This window comes from Capricornis sumatraensis, chromosome X, assembly GCF_032405125.1.
Source record: "Capricornis sumatraensis isolate serow.1 chromosome X, serow.2, whole genome shotgun sequence".
Classification (NCBI taxonomy): domain Eukaryota; kingdom Metazoa; phylum Chordata; class Mammalia; order Artiodactyla; family Bovidae; genus Capricornis; species Capricornis sumatraensis.
This window is the reverse complement of record NC_091092.1, coordinates 15,052,285-15,074,008: the sequence shown is the minus strand read 5'-3', so window position 1 is coordinate 15,074,008 and position 21,724 is coordinate 15,052,285. Positions and strand designations below refer to the sequence as shown.

At 49.5% G+C, this 21,724-nt stretch overlaps 1 protein-coding gene across 2 annotated transcripts in view; it reads left to right on the top strand.

Moving 5' to 3' along the window:
- The first annotated feature begins 501 nt into the window (after positions 1-501).
- TSC22D3 (TSC22 domain family member 3) overlaps positions 502-21,724 on the top strand; it is a 67,797-nt gene continuing 46,574 nt past the window's right edge. The window contains exons 1-2 of one of the 2 annotated variants that reach the window (XM_068962107.1): positions 502-634; positions 1,296-1,721. In XM_068962107.1, the coding sequence (XP_068818208.1) occupies positions 540-634; positions 1,296-1,721 (521 nt within the window). In that variant the 5' untranslated portion in view covers positions 502-539. Of the gene's footprint in view, positions 635-903; positions 1,013-1,295; positions 1,722-21,724 lie in introns of those variants that run through there. The other variant, XM_068962110.1, reaches the window with a different exon arrangement.

Below are 21,724 nucleotides of genomic sequence, written 5' to 3'. Positions count from 1 at the left end.
GGCCGAAAGGAGTAAAGAAAGAGGAAAAAAGAACAGAAAAATAAATGAGAGAAAAAGAGGCAAAGGAACAGAAAAATAAATATGAAACAAAGAATGGAAGAAGAAAGGCAAAGAGAAGCAAGGTGTGGGGGGCGGGCGTGCAGACAGAGGGAGAACTACTAACGCACTGGCATTCCGGGAAGCTGGAGCAAAGACCATCTCAGATGGGGTTCAGGGAAGACATGGGAGAGAGCAATTGAGGGGAAAGGGGGAAAGGAATGAAGGGAGAAGAACCGGACAGAAACCGAGGAGCGGTGGAGCGTGCTTCTGTGAGTTTTGTTGCAGGAGCGTGTCGGTTACCCCCGAGGCGCGCACAGCACCCTCGGACACCCAGCACGGGCCACGCGCTCTCTGCACCTCACCCCACCCCCACGCCGCTTCTCGAAGGCGGCGTCTCTCCTGTAGGGGGACCCGTCCGCGGTGGGACCAGGCACATTGGTCCGCCCGTTGAGCTCGAGACCGGGGGTGCCGCGGCGGCTCTCGGGGATTCCTGGCCCAAGATGCGCCAGAAGCACAGAGACAGGCCGAGCCGAAGCGCGGCGAGACTCACGGAAGGAGGCCGAGCGGGGCCGGGCTCCCGGGAGCGCGGCAGAAGGTGCGGGCGGCCCTGCGGGCGCCGGGGCGAGATGGGGGCGGAAGCCCGGTGGGAGCGGGGCGGGGGAGGGGGACAGTACCGTGCCGCCGGCTCCCGGGCGCGGGCGGGCGAAGCTGCGGCGGCCCCGCGTGGTCGGCCGGCCCCCCGGCGGGTCATTTGCATGCTGTCACGGCTCCGCGCTGACACCCGGGCGCGCGGCTCGCTCGCTCGCTCACTCGCGCTCGGCTTCTGCCACCGCTCCGCCGGCGCAGCCCCGGAGAGCCTGAGAGCCGGCGAGTCCCCGAGCTGGCGAGGGAGGGAGGGAACCCGAGAGGGAGGGAGCGAGGGCGCGCCCCGGCTCTCTGTCGGCCCCGCCGCCCGCCCTTCCTGCTACCCCAGGTCCGCCCCCGGCCCCCGCTCTCACACTTGGGAAACTTGGGACGGCGCGGGGGCCGCGTGTGGCACCTCGGGGTGGGTGGGGGGGCGGCCCTGGCCTGGAGAGGCGGAGGAGGAGGAGGGGGGCGGAGAGGAGGAGGAAGAGGAGGAAGTGAGCCCGAAGGATCCGCTCAGAGCTGTTTGTCCAGCTGTTTCTATTCGCACCCCGAGCGGCGCAGCCAGAAGGGGGCCGAGCCGACGGTGGCCGGCTTTCGACGCTCATTTCCAACTCTTCTTCTCCTCGCAGCTTGTCTGTCCCAGACACCCTGGAGTCTCCTCCGGCCGGCCCGGCGGGCGCGCACCTGCCGGCTGCCCCTGACCTCGCGGGCCAGGCGGGCCCCGAGCTGGAGAACATGGCCCAGCCCAAGTCCGACTGCCGCTCACCTGTCGGCCTCGACTGCTGCAACTGCTGCCTGGACCTGGCCCACCGGAGCGGGCTCCAGCGCGACAACGGCGGGGACAACAACAACTCGGGCAGCCCCACCGTGAGCAACTTTCGGCAGCTGCAGGAGAAGCTGGTCTTCGAGAACCTCAACACCGACAAGCTCAATAGCATAATGCGGCAGGATTCGCTAGAGCCCGTGCTGCGGGACCCCTGCTATCTGATCAACGAGGGCATCTGCAACCGCAACATCGACCAGACCATGCTTTCCATTCTGCTCTTCTTCCACAGGTAGGTGGCGGGGCACGCGCGGGTGGGCACCTGGTCCCGGCTGCCTCGCACCTGCCTGGGCTGAATGCGCCCCTCCGGAAGGCCGAGAGGGACACTGGAGGTTTGGGCGCCCAGGACCGCCACAACCCGACCCAGGAGGCTACCTGGATTCCTGTGTGGCTGAGGGGAGGCCTGGCAGGTGGGAGCCCTGTTTGGAAAGGTGCCTACGGAGGCGTTCCTGGGGAAATGCTGGAGCCCAGAAGATGGACAGAGCGACAGAGCGGTAGATGCTTTGGGGGTAGCCGGCGGCACTTTCTACCCAAATGCCTGCATTTCTATGACCACTTTGGAGAGTCTGCCATGGGATGCTCTTGGGACCTGAGTTCCACGCTTATCAAAAGTCCATTTCCAAACAGGCAAACTTGGGCGGAAATTGCAAGGGCTTTTAAATTACTGAGTGGCCCTGACTGAGAATAGGGGCAAGCAAATTGTCCCGGCAGATTCAGCTGCTACTGGTGTGGGGGAGGGTGGGGAATAAGAAAAATTAGAGACCTGTGAGAATTTCTTGAAACTCTGGATAGGGGGACCCCTCCCCATCCATGATCCACCATGGATCACAGCCTTCCATTTCCAGTGATAGCTAAAAGCAGCCCCAAAGAGCATCCCAGGACAGGAGGGTGGATGAGTCCATGTCATGGCAAACCTGTTGTTGGAGTGCAGGTCAGACGTTCTAGAAATCCTGCTGAAGGGCAAGGAAGGGAGAGTGGAGGAGAAAAACACAATGGGAAGACCAAAGGTGGCTGCAGTCTTCCCGTCTGAGGCACTCTGGTAAGAGCCGGTCTTGGGCAGACAACTGCAGCAATTTTGAGGCAGGAGAGGCAACTTTAGGAAACTCAGCTGTGGGTTTGGTGTTCTTAGAGCCATAGGAACGAGGCACTGGTGTGTGTGTGTGTGTGTGTGCACGCGCGTGAGGGTGGGTGGGTGGGTTTTCTTCTTCCTCAAGGTCACAGGTTATGTAAGAGAAAGAGAAACCCTCTGTGGGAGACCTTGGTTGTAGTACAAGTTATGTGTCTAGTTCCCTGTGTGACCTTGAGCAAGTTGCTTGACCTCTCTGGTCTCTAAGCTTCCTTCTAGTTCTGAGGTTCCAAGTCATGGGCAGGTAATGTGCTCAGACAAGGTTACAAGTAATTTTGGGCTTCCACAGAGTAATTGAATAATTTGATGGTTTGTCGGTGAGACACAAATAGGAAATTTTAAAAGCCATTGAGCTAGGCAAGAGCTACCTCACTTAGTGCTCAGCCCAGGTTAGCTTCTACAGTCCCAGAAGTTCCAGGAGGGGACAAGCAAGGCTGCCAACTTCGTTAGCATTATTATAACAGGTTGTATTTGCAGGCATTTTCCACGCCATCAAAGCCCTTTCTCATCTATTATTTCACTTTAGGCATCAATTTATCTCATTGTCTCTAAGAAACCAGGCCGAGTTTCCAGGGAATCTTCATTTCTGGTGAAAGATTACTACAAGTGTATTCAGACCACAGCCACTGCAACCCTGCCGAGCGAAAGCCCTAACAGGTTCCTAATAGTCTGCTGAGCTTAGGGCTGTAGGTGGTGGGGGATGGGTGGCAGCAACACCTGGAAAGAGGGCTCATGGCACTTGCACTCTTTCGACTGGGAGAGAATCTGCTCCAAAATGGCCTGACGAATCATAAGAGGGGACACTTCCTCAGCTCTGGGTCCTAGGTTGGAGGCCTGGGAGGGTCAGACCTAAGTGAGTGAGATGTGAGGCTGAAAGTCTGAAATCAAAGTGTTCACTTGCGCCACACCTTGGGAGGCTTCCTGGTGGTCTGGGTTTCTTGAAAACAGCAAGACCTCCTTTGTCACCTACTCTGTTGACACCTCTTGGTTCTTGGCAAAGCCTGGAAATGCCACCAGGTTGGGTTGGGGGCTGAGAGCTTTGGTGGAGGGAACAGGGCATATCATTGAGAAGTTGTCTCTGAGCACCCTGCCTCCCCTCCTGGGAACAGAGCAACTCAAGCCCCCAGGCTGAGGAGTGACAGGGTCCTATGGTAACCACTTTAACAGTTCCAGAAACACAAAGCATTCTGTCATTTCTCTTCACAACTGGGACCTTAGAGACTGGAGATTCTGAATTTGGTTGAAAGTTTGCCTACAATGACATGCTCATTGGCAAAGTAGGAGGCCATTATTGCTGGTCATGGGGTTTCTCCAAAATCTAGGCTGGACAGTCTTCTGAGGGAAAATTTCCTCTTCCTATTTCATTTATTCCCTGGTTTTCTAACTTCATACCACAGTCATCACTGTTACTTCTATTCCATTTAATTATTTGATACTTCAGATTCCTGCCTGAGTGTCTTTTTCCTCTAACTTGTCTCCTTCATGGCTTCTGGAGAAGCGACTCTTTCTGCCTTTCCTCCTATAGCCCACTCCCCAGCCGCAAGGGCTCCTATATTCTTGGGAGGAAGCGTGGGGCAGACTCTTGATTGCCATCTGGTTTCTGCTTTGACCTGTCCCTGACTCTCAGCTTAGCTCTTGGATTCCTTGGAACACAAGAGTGTAAGCAATTTGAGGGTAGGGTGTGTTTTCCACTTACTTGGCTTTCCCTTGACTTCTAATTATACTGCCAGTACTCAATAAAGGGTTTTTTTGGCTAGATGACTGCTTAATTGTTGGTGTGATCCTATGTAAAGATTTTACAACTTTAATTGACTCTTGGAAAATTCTTACAAGTGTTTAAATATGATTTTTTTTTCCTGGTATGAACTACATGCAGTAACTCTGATAGCTTGGTAGAAGCCCTGATGAACAGTGTTGTGTATATACGTATGAATCAGTGGTAATGGACATGTAGCTCACTGGTGTGTAAATAGTCCCTCTAAACTACTTGTAAGGGGAGATGTGTTTTACACACCAGCCCTTCAATCTTGTGTTAGGTAACTAATAACTATAATAGATTAATAGCTAAACATCTATGAGTGTTTACAGCGTGTGCTAAGCATTATATCTGCATAGGCTCATTTAATTTTACACCAACCCAATGAAATGGGTACTGTTATCACCATTCTTCATTTTTTAATGAAGGAAATTAAGGCTGGAGAAAATTAAATAACTTTCTCGGTGCCTTACAATGAAGAGCAGAGCCAAGACTCCACCTAAGATCAGGAGGACACTAAAGAATTGTCGATGAAGGAAGAATTGTTAAGCAGAGGCAAATATTAGCCCGTAAACTAATCAAATGGTTAAAATGTCCTAATTAGGTCAGCTGACCAACCATCCCAGGACTTTCCACCAACACAGGACTTTCAGTGCTCAAACAGTGCTCAAGGAAACTGGGATGATTGGTCAATCTATTATTAGGGGGCTATTGGCAACCCACTCCAGTACTCTTGCCTGGAAAATCCCTTGGATGGAGGAGCCTGGTGGGCTGCAGTCCATGGGGTCGCTAAGAGTCAGACACGACTGAGCAACTTCACTTTAGTTTTCACTTTCATGCATTGGAGAAGGAAATGCAACCCACTCCAGTATTCTTGCCTGGAGAATCTCAGGGACGGGGGAGCCTGGTGGGCTGCCGTCTATGGGGTTGCACAGAGTCGGACACGACTGAAGTGACTTAGCATACTGTATTATTTGTTGAAATGCTCCTAAAACTGGGAAACCTAAGAGGCAGATAGATTATGCTGGGCAAAGAGCTAATTTTTTTCAATTGAAATGCAGCCTATTAAAAAATTTGCAAAGTTGAAATTTGAGGGGCCTTAATTCTCTGATCTGGGCTGCTATGGTGGCTCATTGGTAAAGAATTCACCTGCCAATGCAGGAGACACGGGTTCGTTTCCTGGGTCGGGAAGATCCCCTGGAGAAGGAAGTGGTAACCCACTCCAGTATTCTTGCCTGGAGAATCCCATGGACAGAGGAGTCTGGCAGGGTACAGTCCATGAGGTCACAAAAGAGTTGGACACAACTTAATGACTAAACAACAACAAAGTCTCTGATCAGTAAAGTATAGCAAGCTGAAAGGGGAGCTTTTGCCATATTCTGTTGTTGTCATTGTTGTAATTTCAAATTTATTTCTAAGATTTTACCCAAAACTACTTAATCAGCTCTACTCTTCAGCTCCCCAGCACCCCAGCCAGTGTGATTTGAGCTACTTTGAATCTGACTTCTCTTGCAGCTCTGAGAGCCCTTGGACTCTACCTTTAAGCTTCTGCACCGGCAACAATTGGTCCCCACTTAGATGCTCAGAAAATAATAATAGCAAGATTTCTAGTTGTTTTACGTGTGTTAATTATTTTAACCTTCCTTATTGATGTGATATATAGTAGTAAAGGGAAAGATGTGGATTCAGAGATCAGGCTTCCAAGAAAAATTTGCATAAAAATTATTTGTGCTTCTCTTGAGTCTTCAAAGTAATGATTTCATAAATGTATATTCCTGAACCTGACTTCTGAGGACGTAGAGGATTTAGGGGGCAAAACTCTCCCACCTGCCTGCTGTAGAGCTTAATTTTATACTCTAAGATCAGTTTTCTGTCCTTGCCATCTAAAGTTCCTATTCCATAGTGCAGCAGTATTTGGGTCACACCACAAGAAATTCTGATTTAGAGGTTGCAACCGTTTGTCAACTAATTTTGCCATTTGATTTTGAGGATGGTGTACTTTGCTGGGAAAAGGTTTTACGTTTCTATGTGCTTAAGTCTGTTATTTTTTGCTTTTGTGAGTTTTGCTTTTGGTATCAAGCTCTGAAAGTCCTTTCCTAGGCCAGGGTAATTTAAAATAACTTTTCCCTGAGTGCCTAGTGGTCTGACAAAGAATAGGCACCTTGAATTAAGAGACATCTCTGTTAAAAACACAAATGCATTTGCAGACGTGACATTCATGGTTTGTATACCTCATGAGAGCCCTGATGTGTTAGAAATTGTCTTTTTGCTGAGACACAGATGTGAATTCCATGTGCTCAGAGGCTTTGGGTGGTGCGTGACCCTACTGCTCTACCAGCAACTACTATATATACTACATATGTGAGTGTATGTTATATATGTATATAAAGAATATGTATACATTAGGTATATGCGTATATACAATAACATATTTATAAGACAAAATTTGTCATTTTAACCATTTTTAAGTGTGCAAGTCAGTGGTATTAAGTATATTCACAATGATGCAGTCAGCAATCTTACCCATTCCAGAACTTTGGCACCATCCCAAATAGAAACTCTGTACCTATTTAGTACCTTCCCTGGTGGCTCAGGTGGTAAAGAATCTGCCTGTAATGCAGGAGACCCGAGTTTGATCCCTGGGTCCAGAAGATCCCCTGGAGAAGGAAATGGCTACCCACTCCAGTATTCTTGCCTGGAGAATTCCATGGACAGAGGAGCCTGGTGGGCTACAGTCCATGAGGTCGCAAAGAGTCAGACATGACTGAATGACTAACTCTTCATTTAATTAAGCAGTAATTCCCTGTTCTCCTCTCCCTCCAGTCCTTGGTAACCTCTGTTCTTCTATCTCAGGAATTTGCCTATTTGAGTTATTTTGTATGAGTCAAATTATACAAAATGTGGTCTTTTGTATAGCTTCATTCACGTGAGGTAATGTTGTCAAGGTCTATCCATTTATCAGCACTTGCTTCCTGTTTATGAGTGAATGACCTTCCTTTGATGGATACACCACATTTTGTGTCATCCAGTTCATCTGTTCACAAACTCGGGTTCTTCCCACCTGCTTGATCTGGTGAAGTATGCTGCTTTGGACAGTGGTGTCCAGGTATCTTTTTGAGCTCCTTCTTTCAAGTCTTCTGGGTCTCTACCTAGGAGTGGAGTTGTCCAGAACCTACTTTTCAACCCAATTTTGTAGTCCTTTTCTCATAGTCAATTCATTCAAGTATAGTAATGCCCATGAAAATAGCAAATGTCTATTTCTTTGGGGAGAAGGCCTCCCTCCCCGAGTCAGCTGCTAGTGCTAGTGATTACAATGAAAGAAAGCTAAAAAGTTTAACCAAATGATGCAAGTTTTATGAGGGAAATGATGTGCTTTCACGATGCTAATGAATTGGGGACTGTAAAAAGTTTGAGTGTGTCTCTCTCATGAATGGACAGGATCTACCCAGGTTTGCTACCCAAGATTTCCTTTTTAAAAGAGTAACATGTACATGTTTTACTCACCATTGACCACTTTGTGTGAACTTGTTTATCAGAACTTCCTTTGGGGGTGACAGCTCACTGGGCATAGGGTTCTATGGGAATGAAACCTATGAAAGCCAAGTTTGGAGAAGAGAAGTAGAGAGATGGGGCCAGAGTCCTTGAAAGGCCTGCTGCAATGTGGGGCTCTGGGCAGCACAGAGCTCAAGAGGTCTGGATGGAAGATTCGTGCTCTTCAAGAAAAGTGACAAGAACAGAACACAAATTCCACCTCCTCCTCCTCCTCAGTCTTGCCAGGAATGGGCCCATGTGAGCCCACACCTCAGAAAATAACTCTTTCCAGGCTGACCTTATTTTCCCTCCTCGCCTGAAGAGAAGGTTAACTGCTTATATTTGCACTTCCAGATAAACTAACAAGCTCTCAATTCCAGGTAGAGCTTTGGCTCCTTTCCATGACAGGTCCTGAAGGCCAGGAAGTCTGGGTAAATGGAGATGGATGTGTCTGGCCAAGGCTGCCAGGGTCTTTGGGTCCCCTGGGTGGTGGAGCCCAGCAGAGCACTTGCCTGTGCCTGTGGGCTGGCTGAGAGGAATAAGGTCAGCCATGTCTTTACCTTGGTGGTAGCCATTGCACCGTGTTTGCTCATCACGATTATGCTCTTACCTGAACTTTCTCCTCTTACGTAAGGGATCCCTCAAGATATCCACAGAGCCATAATCTGCCATGACTGGCTGGGTTTACATAACAAATTGGTTGGTGTCATGCAGTAGTCTCACTAGCCCTAGAGAAGCCAGTGTGCTGAGTGGGCCTGAAGCTTGGGCCCATTTGATGGGGCACTCTGTGCTCAGTGCACTCAAGGGAGAGCATTCCTTGACCACAGGGGTCAAAAAAGACCAAATTTCTCTTTTAGGCGAAGAAGGCAATAATGGCCCAGAACATGTTGCGCTGTCCCATTGCCTGCAATAATGGGACAAGGGTTAGAGCTTCGCTTGGGGCCACGGGTTTGGCAGAGCAGGACCCTGTGGACTAATGGGATCTCTGTGAAGGCTGAAGGCTAGATCTCGGCCTCAAAGCAGGTTTGATGAGGAGTCAGCGTGGGGAAATGGCTTATGGAAGCCACCACGTACCCATGCCAAAATCCAGCTTAGCTAAGGAGTCAGAGTGGGGATAAGATGGGAGGAGTCGAGAAAATGAGCTTTTTCAAATGCTAATCTGGGCAGGAGGGAGTCTTTTCATGGGGCAAAGCTAATTCACTTGTACCTTCTACCTGGAAATCTCTGCCCCAAAGTGGCTGTTGCCCTATGGGAAACAGTTTGTGAGGTGTGAGGTCCCAGCCAGCACGGAGACTGACTGGGAGGCTTCCCATTGTGCGGCACTAGCCTGAGGGGAAACCAGAGCCCTAAGCTGCTTGGTCAGTGATGTCCCAGGCATGCAATCAGCCTTCCTCCCCTGGGAACCACTTTCCTCAAATAGGCCCAGCCTGAAATCAGGCCCCTGCCTGTGGACAAAGCCCCGAAGGGACCTTCCCCATCCTTCCTAGAAGGAAGAATTTACTCACGAAACAGCTTTGGGTATTCAGCCTACTTCCTCTTGTCTTCTCTTCAGGGGAGATGGAGAGCAGCTGCTCACAGCTCAGGGTCTGGCCGGGATTCCCACTCCGAGCTTTGTAGGCCAGCGATTGGCTATAGCTATCCCTGAGGAAGAAGCGGGTGAGAAGTGAGAGGAAAGGAAGTGGTTCCAGCAGCTCCTTCCTGGCTTACCCCCCCTCCCCACACACACAAACACACACCTCCCTTTTAGCCTCAGTCCCAGGCTAGGCTGGGCCTGGGCCAGCCTGAGGTCCCTGACTCATATCTCTCATAGTGCCTTATGTAACAGAGCCAGGTTACTGAGGCATCAAGCTTCTGCTTGCTCAGTGGCAGGCTTCCCTGGGGCCAGGCATTCAGAAGCCTGCTGGGGGTCTAAGTAGAGCTCACTACACTTCCAAAGGAAAAGCCTCCCCTGCCTAGTGTCAGGCCAAGAGTCTGCTCAGAAGCAAGTGCAAGGCGGTGAAGGTGATTCCTCCCTGAGCCCCCCCCCCCCACTCTGCAGCACATGTAAGCAGGTAGGTGAGCTGCTATGGACTTAAGCATGGTTTGGGGTGTTCTTGAGGGTTGGCATCTCCTGCTGTCACCTGATGGTGCAGTGCTGAAGTCAGCCTGGTGCATTGGGGGTGGGGGGTGCAGAACAGGTGTCAGAAGTTCTTCTTCCTTTTGTATCTGCTTGTTGTGTCAGGTACTGTTCTGGGGACTTTAGGGAGATGGGTTTAGAGGAAGCTGGGAGGCCCAATCCATTCTTCACAAAGTCTCAAAGTCTCAAAGTCTCCAGGCTGGCCTGAATTCACAGTGATACCTAGTTCACTTCTTGCTGCTGCTGCTAAGTCGCTTCAGTCATGTCCGACTCTGTGCGACCCCATAGATGGCAGCCCACCAGTCTCCCCCATCCATGGGATTTTCTAGGCAAGAACACTGGAGTGGGCTGCCATTTCCTTCTCTAATGCATGAAAATGAAAAGTGAAAGGTGATAGTGAAGTCGCTCAGTCGTGTCCGACTCTTAGTGACCCCATGGACTGCAGGCTCCTCAGTCCATGGGATTTTACAGGCAAGAGTACTGGAGTGGGGTGCCATTGCCTTCTCTGAGTTCACTTCCTAGCCTTTTCAGAAAATGGCATTACTGGTTTGGTGCAACTGAGCCCCCAGTGAAATGGGACTTGCTAAATTCTATGACATATTTCTCTAATAAACTCACATGAATATCTACAACACAGAATAGCCCCATCAATCTAATAGTCCACTGGCTCAAAGTTTATGTCGAAACCAATAGGTCCTCTTCTCTTTCCTTGTCTCCACCCAGCCTGTCACACTGTGTTGTCAGTGGGTAAATGGCTCACAGGCCGAGTGTCATGGGGGACTCTGCCCTCCTGTCCAAGGAAAGGAAGAAGAAACAGGGAGATAAAGTCAAAAGGTAGCGTGGGAATTACTGACAGGTGTGATTTGTATGCAAATCTCAGACAAGCCCAGGACCACCATCTCAGGGCTCAGGAGAGCTGGGCTCCCCAAATTCCCTGAATCCAGTGACAGTTGGGGGTGGGAACTGAGGCAGAGGTGTAGGATTCCCCTTTTTTGAGGCCCCTCCCAGGCCTCCAGCCCCTCACTTCTCTCTATCCCTCACCTTTTCAGCTCATAGTCAGTTGCAGTAAAAAAAGAAAAACAAAAAGGAATAAGATAAACCTGGCCCAGTCCTAATGCACTAAACTCTGCTTCCCCAGGTGCACATGGAACTGAACCACGGCAGGGCCTCATTAGACCTTGTACTGAGCGGCCAAGCACTTCAATTAATCAATCCATCATTTATCGACCATAGGTCTGCTATTTACCCAGCACCTACTGCAGAGTTATTGAATGCCTGCCCTGTTAGGCACGGTAGAGGGGTAGAGGAGGGAGGGGGCAGGACCAAAGCGGTTGCAGCAGAGCCCCCAGCCACTGCAGGCTAGGCTGGGGCTTCTGCTTCTTGAGGGAAAGGGCTCAAGTTTACTGTTTCTTGATCTGCAAGCCCAAAACTTCAGTTCAGTTCAGTTCAGTAGTTCAGTCATGTCCGACTCTTTGCGACCCCATGAATCGCAGCACACCAGGCCTCCCTGTCCGTCACCAACTTCCGGAGTTCACTCAGACTCACGTCCATCGACTCAGTGATGCCATCCAGCCATCTCATCCTCTGTCATCCCCTTCTCCTCCTGCCCCCAATCCCGCCCAGCATCAGAGTCTTTTCCAGTGAGTCAACTCTTCACGTGAGGTGGCCAAAGTACTGGAGTTTCAGCTTTAGCATCATTCCCTTCAAAGAAGTCCCAGGGCTGATCTCCTTCAGAATGGATTGGTTGGATCTCCTTGCAGTCCAAGGGACTCTCAAGAGTCTTCTCCAACACCACACTTCCAAAGCATCAGTTCTTCGATGCTCAGCCTTCTTCACAGTCCAGCTCTCACATCCATACATGACCACAGGGAAAACCATAGCCTTGACTAGACAGACCTTAGTCGGCAAAGTAATGTCTCTGCTTTTGAATATGCTATCTAGGTTGGTCATAACTTTTCTTCCAAGAAGTAAGCGTCTTTTAATTTCATGGCTGCAGTCACCACCTGCAGTGATTTTGGAGCCCAAAAAAATAAAGTCTGACACTGTTTCCACTGTTTCCCCATCTATTTCCCATGAAGTGATGGGACCCGATGCCATGATCTTCGTTTTCTGAATGTTGAGCTTTAAGCCAACTTTTCCACTCTCCTCTTTCACTTTCATCAAGAGGCTTTTTAGTTCCTCTTCACTTTCTGCCATAAGGGTGGTGTCATCTGCATATCTGAGGTTATTGCTATTTCTCCCGGCAATCTTGATTCCAGCTTGTGTTTCTTCCAGTCCAGCGTTCCTCATGATGTACTCTGCATAGAAGTTAAATAAGCAGGGTGACAATATACAGCCTTGACGCACTCCTTTTCCTATTTGGAACCAGTCTGTTGTTCCATGTCCAGTTCTAACTGTTGCTTCCTGACCTGCATATAGGTTTCTCAGGAGGCAGGTCAGGTGGTCTGGTATTCCCATCTATTTCAGAATTCTGAACAGTTGATTGTGATCCACCCAGTCAAAGGCTTTGGCATAGTCAATAAAGCAGAAGTAGATGTTTTTCTGGAACTCTCTTGCTTTTTCCATGATCCAGCAGATGTTGGCAATTTGATCTCTGGTTCCTCTGCCTTTTCTAAAACCAGCTTGAACATCAGGAAGTTCACGGTTCATGTAATGCTGAAGCCTGGCTTGGAGAATTTTGAGCATTACTTTACTAGCATGTGAGATGAGTGCAATTGTGTGGTAGTTTGAGCATTCTTTGGCATTGACTTTCTTTGGTATTGGAATGAAAACTGATCTTTTCCAGTCCTGTGGCCACTGCTGAGTTTTCCAAATTTGCTGGCATATTGAGTGCCGCACTTTCATAGCATCATCTTTCAGGATTTGAAACAGCTCCCCTGGAATTCCATCACCTCCACTAGCTTTGTTCGTAGAGATGCTTTCTAAGGCCCACTTGACTTCACATTCCAGGATGTCTGGCTCTAGATGAGTGATCACACCATCGTGATTATCTGGGTCGTGAAGATCTTTTTTGTACAGTTCTTCTGTGTATTCTTACCACCTCTTCTTAATATCTTCTGCTTCTGTTAGATCCATACCATTTCTGTCCTTTGTTGAGCCCATCTTTGCATGAAATGTTCCCTTAGTATCTCTAATTTTCTTGAAGAGATCTCTTGTCTTTCCCATTCTGTTGTTTTCCTCTATTTCTTTGCACTGATCGGTGAAGAAGGCTTTCTTATCTCTTCTTGCTATTCTTTGGAACTCTGCTTTCAGATGCTTTTATCTTTCCTTTTCTCCTTTGCTTTTCGCTTCTCTTCTTTTCACAGCTATTTGTAAGGCCTCCCCACACAGCCATTTTGCTGTGCCAAAGCAAACTAGGAAGGGAGAGTCTGTTTATGCAGCAGCTTCCAGCAGGGCCTTAAAGAATGGCCAGTGGGAAGAGCTGTGAGGCCATCTGGTTGGGAGGGGAGAGGGGGACCTTGCCTGTCCAGCAAGTGTCATGGGTCAGAAGGAGCTGGCTGGGGTGGGGACAGCGAGGAACACTTTCCATGTATGAGAGGCCTTCTCTGGCCCTTCTCTTGTGGCCCCTCTCTGAGTTGGAGCAAGCCTCCCCTCAGGGACCTAGCTAGTCTTGGGTAGGTGGAGGCCTTCAGGGCCCAAGAGCAGAAAGGCACCCTTCAAGGATGCTTGCAGAAAGTCCATCAGAACCAGGAAGGCTAAGCGTGGGCGTGCAGTTGACAATGGGTACCAGAGGAGTCTGTGGGTATGGCTTCACATCTGTGCATCTCTGGCCTCGGTCTCCACCAGGCCCCTTCTGAGGGGGATAACAGAACTAGGATCATGTCAAGGCGCTGCCCTGAGAATACACATGTAGTGTGGTAGTGTTAGTTGCTCAGTCGTGCCTGACTCTTTGCGACTGCATGGACTTAGCCCACTAGGCTCCTCTGTCCATGGGATTCTCCAGGCAAGAATACTGCAGTGGGTTGCCATTTCCCTCTCCAGGGGATCTTCCCAACTTAGGGATTGAACCCAGGTCTCCTGCATTTCAGGCAGATTCTTTACTAGCTAAGCTATCAGGGAAGTCCACGAATACACACACACACACACACACACACACTGTTCACCCAAATCTCTCTGGAAAAAAAGTTCCTGGTGGCCCCACAGGGTGTCATTTTAGCCTTATTTGTATCAATACCTTGGTCAAACCCTTCCTTCCCAGATGCCATATAAATGTAGGTCCTGGGGTTGGGCTGAGGAAGGAGGGAAGTCTCAAGCTGACAGGAAAGGAAAGGGAGCTGGAGTAGCAAAAAGGAAGCAGCCTTGGGTCATCTGGGGAAGCAGATTGCTGCTTATGGTCAGCACCTTGCTTTCTGGGGCCCTTGCACCAAGCTAATGTCCTGGGCATGCATGCCCACACCCTTTCCCATCAGTGCTCTGGAAAATTCACATTTAGGTTCATGAGCAGATTCAGTCAACAACAAATATTTCTCTCATGCCTTCCATGTGACAGGCTCACTGTTCAGTTCAGTCACTCAGTCGTGTCCGACTCTTTGCGACCCCATGAATCGCAGCACGCCAGGCCTCCCTGTCCATCACCAACTCCCGGAGTTTACTCAGGCTCATGTCCATCGAGTCAGTGATGCCATCCAGCCATCTCATCCTCTGTCGTCCCCTTCTCCTCCTGCCCCCGATCCCTCCAAGCATCAGGGTCTTTTCCAACGAGTCAACTCTTTGCATGAGATGGCCAAAGTACTGGAGTTTCAGCTTCAGCATCAGTCCTTCCAATGAACACCCAGGACTGATCTCCTTTAGGATGGACTGGTTGGATCTCCTTGCAGTCCAAGGGACTCCAAAGAGTCTTCTCCAACACCACAGTTCAAAAGCATCAGTTCTTCGGCGCTCAGCTTTCTCACAGTCCAGCTCTCACATCCATACATGACCACTGTTAAGCACTGGGGATAGAGTGGGGAACTCCCAAAAAGCATGGCCACAGCCATCATGGAATAGTAGAGTAAAGAGACAAACATTAACCTAAATAACCACACTAATGAATCCATAATTACAAAGAAGTGCCAAGAGGGAAAAGGAATAAGCTCCTCCCTGAGAGTATAACAAAGTATCAGACAAGGCTTCCTGAGGAAGTGATATTGAGCTAAAGTAATGAATCTCTATGGCTGAAATTCTAATCATCAGACCCAAGCCGAAGGAGATATGTTTAGACAGAGGCTTTCTCAGAAACCCCTGAAGTCATGCCATAGCTACTCACACTCTTGGAAATATTTCTAGGCTATGAGTGGCCAGCAGGTCCAAAAGGGGAGGTCTGACAACATTCTGACAGGAGGAAGAGATGGGGGTTGAGGCCCACAGGGCAGCCAGTACTTAATGTCATCTTTCACTAAAAATAGTCCATGACGGTATGGAAATGCATAAAGGCTGGCCCTGGGGACCAGTGATAAAGCCTATGGTGGAGGAAAATTTGTTTTTGTAAATTATTTACTGTAAAGAAAAAAAGAACCACAGAGGGTCATCGGGGTTTTTATTTTCCCTTTGCTTCTAAGCTGTGAATGCTTCTCATTGTACAGTGGCCCTGGGGCACAAAGCTTCAGGCTGCATTTGTTTCTGGGGCCCCAGGGTTAAATTTTCTGGGGTGCAAATGTCAGATAATTTGTCCAGGCTGGAAAACAGTCTGAATGCAGAAGGGAAGAGAGGCTTGCTTAGCCAACGAGCTAATGCCTGGGACTTCAGGGAGCTGTGGGGCCAAACTAAAGAGCCAAGGTGATTGATTGAAGAGGAGCATAAGAATGGGCCAGATGGTGGTCAAAGAGAGGTTGATCATCAAATATAAGAAAGTCACAACTCAGAGATGGTGACTAGCTATTTCCAAACCACACTAGAAACAGAACAAGAGGAAATAGGCCTCTACTGTAGCATGAAGAACTGTGATTAGATAACAGAAAGAACTTCCTGACTACCAGCAAGCAGAGAAGCTAGACAGAGTTACCAAGGGATGTTACATAAAATATAAACACGGGGAAGGTGGTGACTAGCAATAAAGAACTGAATAAAAGTATGAGAGGGCTGGTAATAAGGATCATGGACAGAAGGGGTCAGACAGGTGGGGAAAGCAAAGGCATCAGATGCAGGTGCTTATAAGGAAAAGAAAAGTGCATGTGTGAGAGATGAATGTTTTTAGGAAAATACTTTCGTAATAGAAACACGTATGATATTTCCATTGGAAATGGAAGTGAAGTGAAGTGAAAGTCGCTCAGTCATGTCTGACTCTGTGACCCCATGGACTATACAGTCCATAGAATTCTCCAGGCCAGAATACTGGAGTGGGTAGTCTTCCCCTTCTCCAGGGGCTCTTCCCAACCTAGGAATCAAACCTAGGTCTCCCACAGTTGCAGGCGGCTTCCTTACCAGCTGAGCCACAAGAGAAGCCTAAGAATACTGGAGTGGGTAGCCTATCCCTTCTCCAGGGGATCTTCCCAACCCAGGAATTGAACTGGGGTCTCCTGCATTGCAGGCAGATTCTTCACTAGCTCTTCTAGGACTGGAATCATGTGGGGGAACGGACTAAGGAGCTATTCATTCCCCTCTGAATCTTTCAGCTTTCTTATCTCCTAAGCAGATTAGCTTCAGTGGGACATCCATCCTAATGGTCTAACAATTTTGGGGGGCATTCAGTGTGGGAAGTCATTGGAATAAGACTGCACACCCCAGGTGCTTGGGGACGAGGAGGATTTCTCCTTCCACACACATGTGAAAATCAGACACGGGGAGAAAGTGGCAGCCAACAAGCCAGGAAGGATCCCCGTGGCAGGAAATTTACAATCTAGTAGTGGAGACAGACATCAAAATAATTACACAAATAGCCATATCATTACAATTGATCATAATGAAGAAAAGGTGCAGGAAGCTGTGAGAACACAGGCTGAGGGGTGTTCTAATCCTTCCCACAGGATTAGAAAATTCACAAAAACAAGTTACCTTGTTAAAACCTTGGGCATTATATCATTTATGTCCCTCTGTGAGGGATTCTTGCCCCAAATCAGTAGCAAGAAAAGTTAAAATGAACCCAGTCACTGCTAATACCCTAAGGTGTGGATTTTGAAGTTACTCTGGCTCACTGGGGGCCTCAGATAGAAGCAAACCCCCAAGGAAATTTTCTCATTGCCAAGATCAAGCAACCATGATTTAGGCAGAGTGATTCTCTAAGGGCCCTAATGGCCTATCAGCTGAAAATCAAGATCAGAAAGACTTTGAAGAGCTCTTCACCTGCCAGATGAACAGGGTGAATGTCAGTGAAGAGAATAAAGAACTAATGCACTGAAAATTATACTCGAAACTAGCCCCCCGAAATGACTATGTCTCCAAAATGTCTTCAGCTACCTATTCAGATGTGGGTGGCTTTGCTGGTATATTCTAGTATTAACTGCAAGGTATGTCCAGAGCTTTTGAATGCTGGGGAGCCAGGATCCTAGAGAGTCAGGGCCCCACTCTGTTTTTCCCAGGTTCTCTCCCAGTAGGGTGGGAGGTGCTTGCCTTTGTGGGGAGCTGGGGTGGGCTTCTTCACCTCAAAAGACCCTGGAGCAGCCACTGAGGAGTAGAGAAGGGCCTGACAGACGATGTGACGTTAGCAAGTGACTTCTCGACCTCCGTCTCCTCATTTAGAAAATGGCGGAAGTAAAAAAAGAAAAAGAAAATGGTGGAAGTGTGGTTGAGGGGTGGGGTTTAAGTGAGAGGACGTTCCAGAACAAAACCTTTTGGGACATGCCTTATCTCCCTCTCTCACCAGTCCCCTCACAGACCCCTCCCCTTGCTCTGTCAATCACAGAACCTGTCCTGCCCAAAGCCAGCTAACACCCGCAGCCCAGTCTGGCAAGCTTTATCTCTGTCAAGGCTTGCTCTCTGAACCTTCTTCATTCACACTCAGGTGTAAATGACTGACAAGGCTTCTCGTTTTCCTTCTGTTTGGTTTTCCTTCTGTTTGCGGGGGACAAACTGCTGGGAGCTTTGACATTTTTACCAGAGATTGAAACCTGAAGAGGCATGAGGGCGCCCTACTGGCACTGCTGGCAAGTGGAGAAGGATTTCAGAGGGCAGTGGAACTGGGGACTGCGTCTTCAAGACCTTGAACTTCCATCTACCCAGTATTTGGGGCTGGCACCTTCTGCCTTCACTTGCATCTTAGCCAGAGACACAGAGGCTCAGATCTGGTAGGGTTTCTACCAGAGGGCAGTCATTCAGTCTGACCCTCACCCTTTACAGATGAGGAAACTGAGGCCCAGAGATGGGTGGGTGCCTGTCACAAGCCAGATGGCCATTAGTGACCAGCTGAAAAGAGAAATCATGTCTCCTGATTCAATGGTCTTATGACTTCTCATCTCTAGATGGCTGTGCATATCCCATCCCAGTAGGTACACAGCATCTCCATGCCAAGAGACCAGCTTTGAGTCTCCCTGATGCCCAAAATGGTGGTTTTTTATTTGATTTTATTTAATGGAATTGACCAGTGGTTTGGGTGTTATGGAGTCCCAGCCCTGGAATTCTGCTTCTGTTCAGACTGGGGCTGCACGCCACAGCCACAGTCATGCAAGGGGGACAGAAAGGCTTGCTGTTCGGGTTGGAAAAGAAATAAGTTGCTGAAACATTGGTCTTTTTGAAAGTTCCAACCACAGGGGCTGGCTGGCAGAGCCACTGTCTGGGCTCCCCTGGAGGATCCGGCCCTCCCCTTCAGTCTGGGAGTTAGTTTAGGAAGCTGGCCCAGCCTCAGCAGAAGATCTGGAGGGCAGCACTTGCCCCAGGAGCTCCAGCCTTCCCTCAGAGCCTGGGAGCCCCCGAAGGCACTCAGGGCCAGGAACTTCCTTCCGCCTCCACAACTGAGCCAGCCCAGGCTGGCCCCGAGGCTCCCTGAGCACTTTTTCTTCTGAGCCTGGGCAAGAGTTTCCAGTTGATCCTGCCCTACCCCGCAGCTATAGAGGGAGAGCTAGAGCATGAGAGGGAGGTACAGAGAGAGAGAGGAACCAACCCCAGCCAGGCAAGAGAGAGGAACCAACCCCAGCCAGGCAATCAAGATTTCCCTGGGCAACAGTGACAATGAAGGGGGAAAGCCTGGAGGAGCCTCAGCTCATGGAAGAGCCCCAGTTGGTAGAGGACCCCGAATTCATGGAGAAGGCACAGTTCCTGGAGGAGCTACAGCTTGAGGTTGTAGAAAGTGGGTCAGATTTGGATCCAGAAGATCTGGGTTCGAGTCCCGACTTTGCCACCAATCTGATGCTTGAGCTTGAGTAAGTAACTCCCTGCCCTTCTGTGGGCTGCTTTCCCTACTTACAAAATGAGAGAGGGGAGAGAGACAATGGGTTTATTGACCCTCTTCCAATTCAGATATTCTGAAAGATCACACCTCTAGCATCTTGTGTATAGATGGGATGTGTGGACACATGAATATGTCATTGAACCCCTGAAGGTTAGAAGGATGGGAGGAAGAGGGGATTCACAGAAGCAAGAAAGGGAAAGGAGAAGGTGGTAAATGTGTAAAAAGTCATAACCCCAAGAGAGGATCTAGGCTGAATAGAACATTAGGGTCCACTTTGAAAACTCAGGGATGATGGAATGATTTAGTAATGAGAACCAAGGTGTTTGGGGGTGTGGTCAAGGTATAGTTGCTAAGGAGCTCTCCACCAAGTGTCTCCCAGTGACCCCTTTAGCCCCAAAGCTCAGCTCCTCAACACAGAATAAGTTTCTTGAGTTCTTCGTGTGTGTCTTTGGAGAAATTATCATTTGAACTAGCGGGATTTTCTGGTCTTGGATGTTTGCATCCCATCTAAAAAACTGCCTAAGAAGAAGGACTAGACTGGTCCTTTGTCTTAGAAATCTGGTTTCTTGGTAAACCCCCACTTTCACTGGAACCACCGCTGCATGACTCAATGCAAGGCCCTTTGAGAATTTGACTGCTGCTATATATAGCTGCTCTCCCCCTCACTTATGCACCGATGAGCTACCAGAAACCAGTCTGCTTGGTGAAAGTCAGTGTTTGGTACATTTCACTGCATTCTGATTCCTTCATAGTGGACCATCTCTCCCTGGATTATATGATAAGGGTCCATAGCCACAGTAGGTGACACTTCACTAACCAGAGAGAGCTCCTTGGCAGGCGAGGCTTGAGAGCTCAGGGCTCGCTACGTGGCAGATCTTCTCCAATGTCCTCTGCCAACTGTGTACCCACCAGCCTCTCTGCTGCAGTGGGGAGGGTGAGTAGAGAGAAGCCGGCCCCACCCGTCAGGCACCTGCCTGCTGCCCTAATGTCCTCACCCTCAGAGTCACACACTCTGCTTCCTTGCTGCTAGCCCTCTTTCTTCTTGGCTCAGTTTGTTCACCAATCATTTCTTGTCCCTCAGTTAATCAGTCATAGAGTCCGGTGGTTGCAAGGAATCTTAGAATTCCCATAGGGAATAGTGCTGCAATATATAGACCCCTAAGGTCCTTCTTGGTGCCTTGGGGTCTGCCGAAGGAAAAGAACAGAGAAAGGGGGGAGAGAGTTGGGGGCAGAGGAAGAGAGGCCGGAGTGAAAGTGAATTTGAAGGGAAGGAGAAGAAGAAAGAGTTTAGAGGAGGACCCAAAGAAAGACAGGAGGCATTGTGCCAGCTCCCTCATCTCCAAATAGAGGTTACACCTCCAAACAAGCAAGGTCACAAATAAAAATCTGTGTGTGTCTTCTAAACTTGAAGGGGTTTGGGTCTTCACCTGGTTTAATTTTCTTCACCACAGTATTTTCAAGCTGGACTGCCCTGAACTGGAAAGCATCTCCCAGTGGGTAGTGGAAGTTAGGGAGCTCTGGGAGCCTGGGGAGTGGAACGGGCAGAGCTCCCTGCCTCAGCCCTGCCTCCCTCAGAGCAGTTTTGTTTCTGGGGACTTTGCATTCAGAGACCCTGAGAGAGTCCAAGTTAGATGGGGTGGGGGATGGTGGAATGGGGAGTGATTATCTGTTTAATAACAGCAAAAAGGGCTCTAAGCCCCTACAGGGCCTTAACTCTCCAGCAGACACAGGAATCTTGTAAAGCATCCCCAGGGGGTGGACACACTGCTTCAGCCTGTAGGCATCTACCCACAAGCGGGTTCCCTTGTTGGCCAGCCCTGATTGTTAGATAGTGCTTGTGTTTACCCCACACTGGCACAATCTTTCTGGCCTGCAGAACACTTTGGCCCCGCTCCTCATGTTCTTGCTGCGGGCCTCCTTTGTCTCCTGACCACCCGGGGAGCCAGCTCAGTGAAAGGGGGGTTGCTGGCCTCCCAGGGAAGACGGTGTTCCCAGCTCGGGGCACCACGCACTCCACGCTTCTCAGCCAGAGGTGGCTGGGCCCCGTGTAAGCACTGGGCTGGACAGGCAGGCTACTGATGTGGGCTTGGGGGCACTCCAGCCAAAGCAGCCCCTGGGGCCAAGGCTGAGGAAGTCCGCTCCACAGAGAGCACTGTCCAAGTTAAGTGAGGTCTAGTGAGGAATTCTCAGCAGGGGAAATAGCTTGAGGGAAGGAGCACTTGACCAAGAATAAGGGCCCTGTGTTCTGCGCAAACTGCAGCCTTGGCCAGGGTTGGCACCTGAAAGGAGGAAAATAGGAAGGGCTGGGCCCCTAGCCCTAGAGGAAGGCGTGAGGGAAGCAGGCTCAGGATGGCATCCCGGCCACTCAGCCCTCTAAAGCCCTGCTGGCTTTACATTGCAGGAGGAAA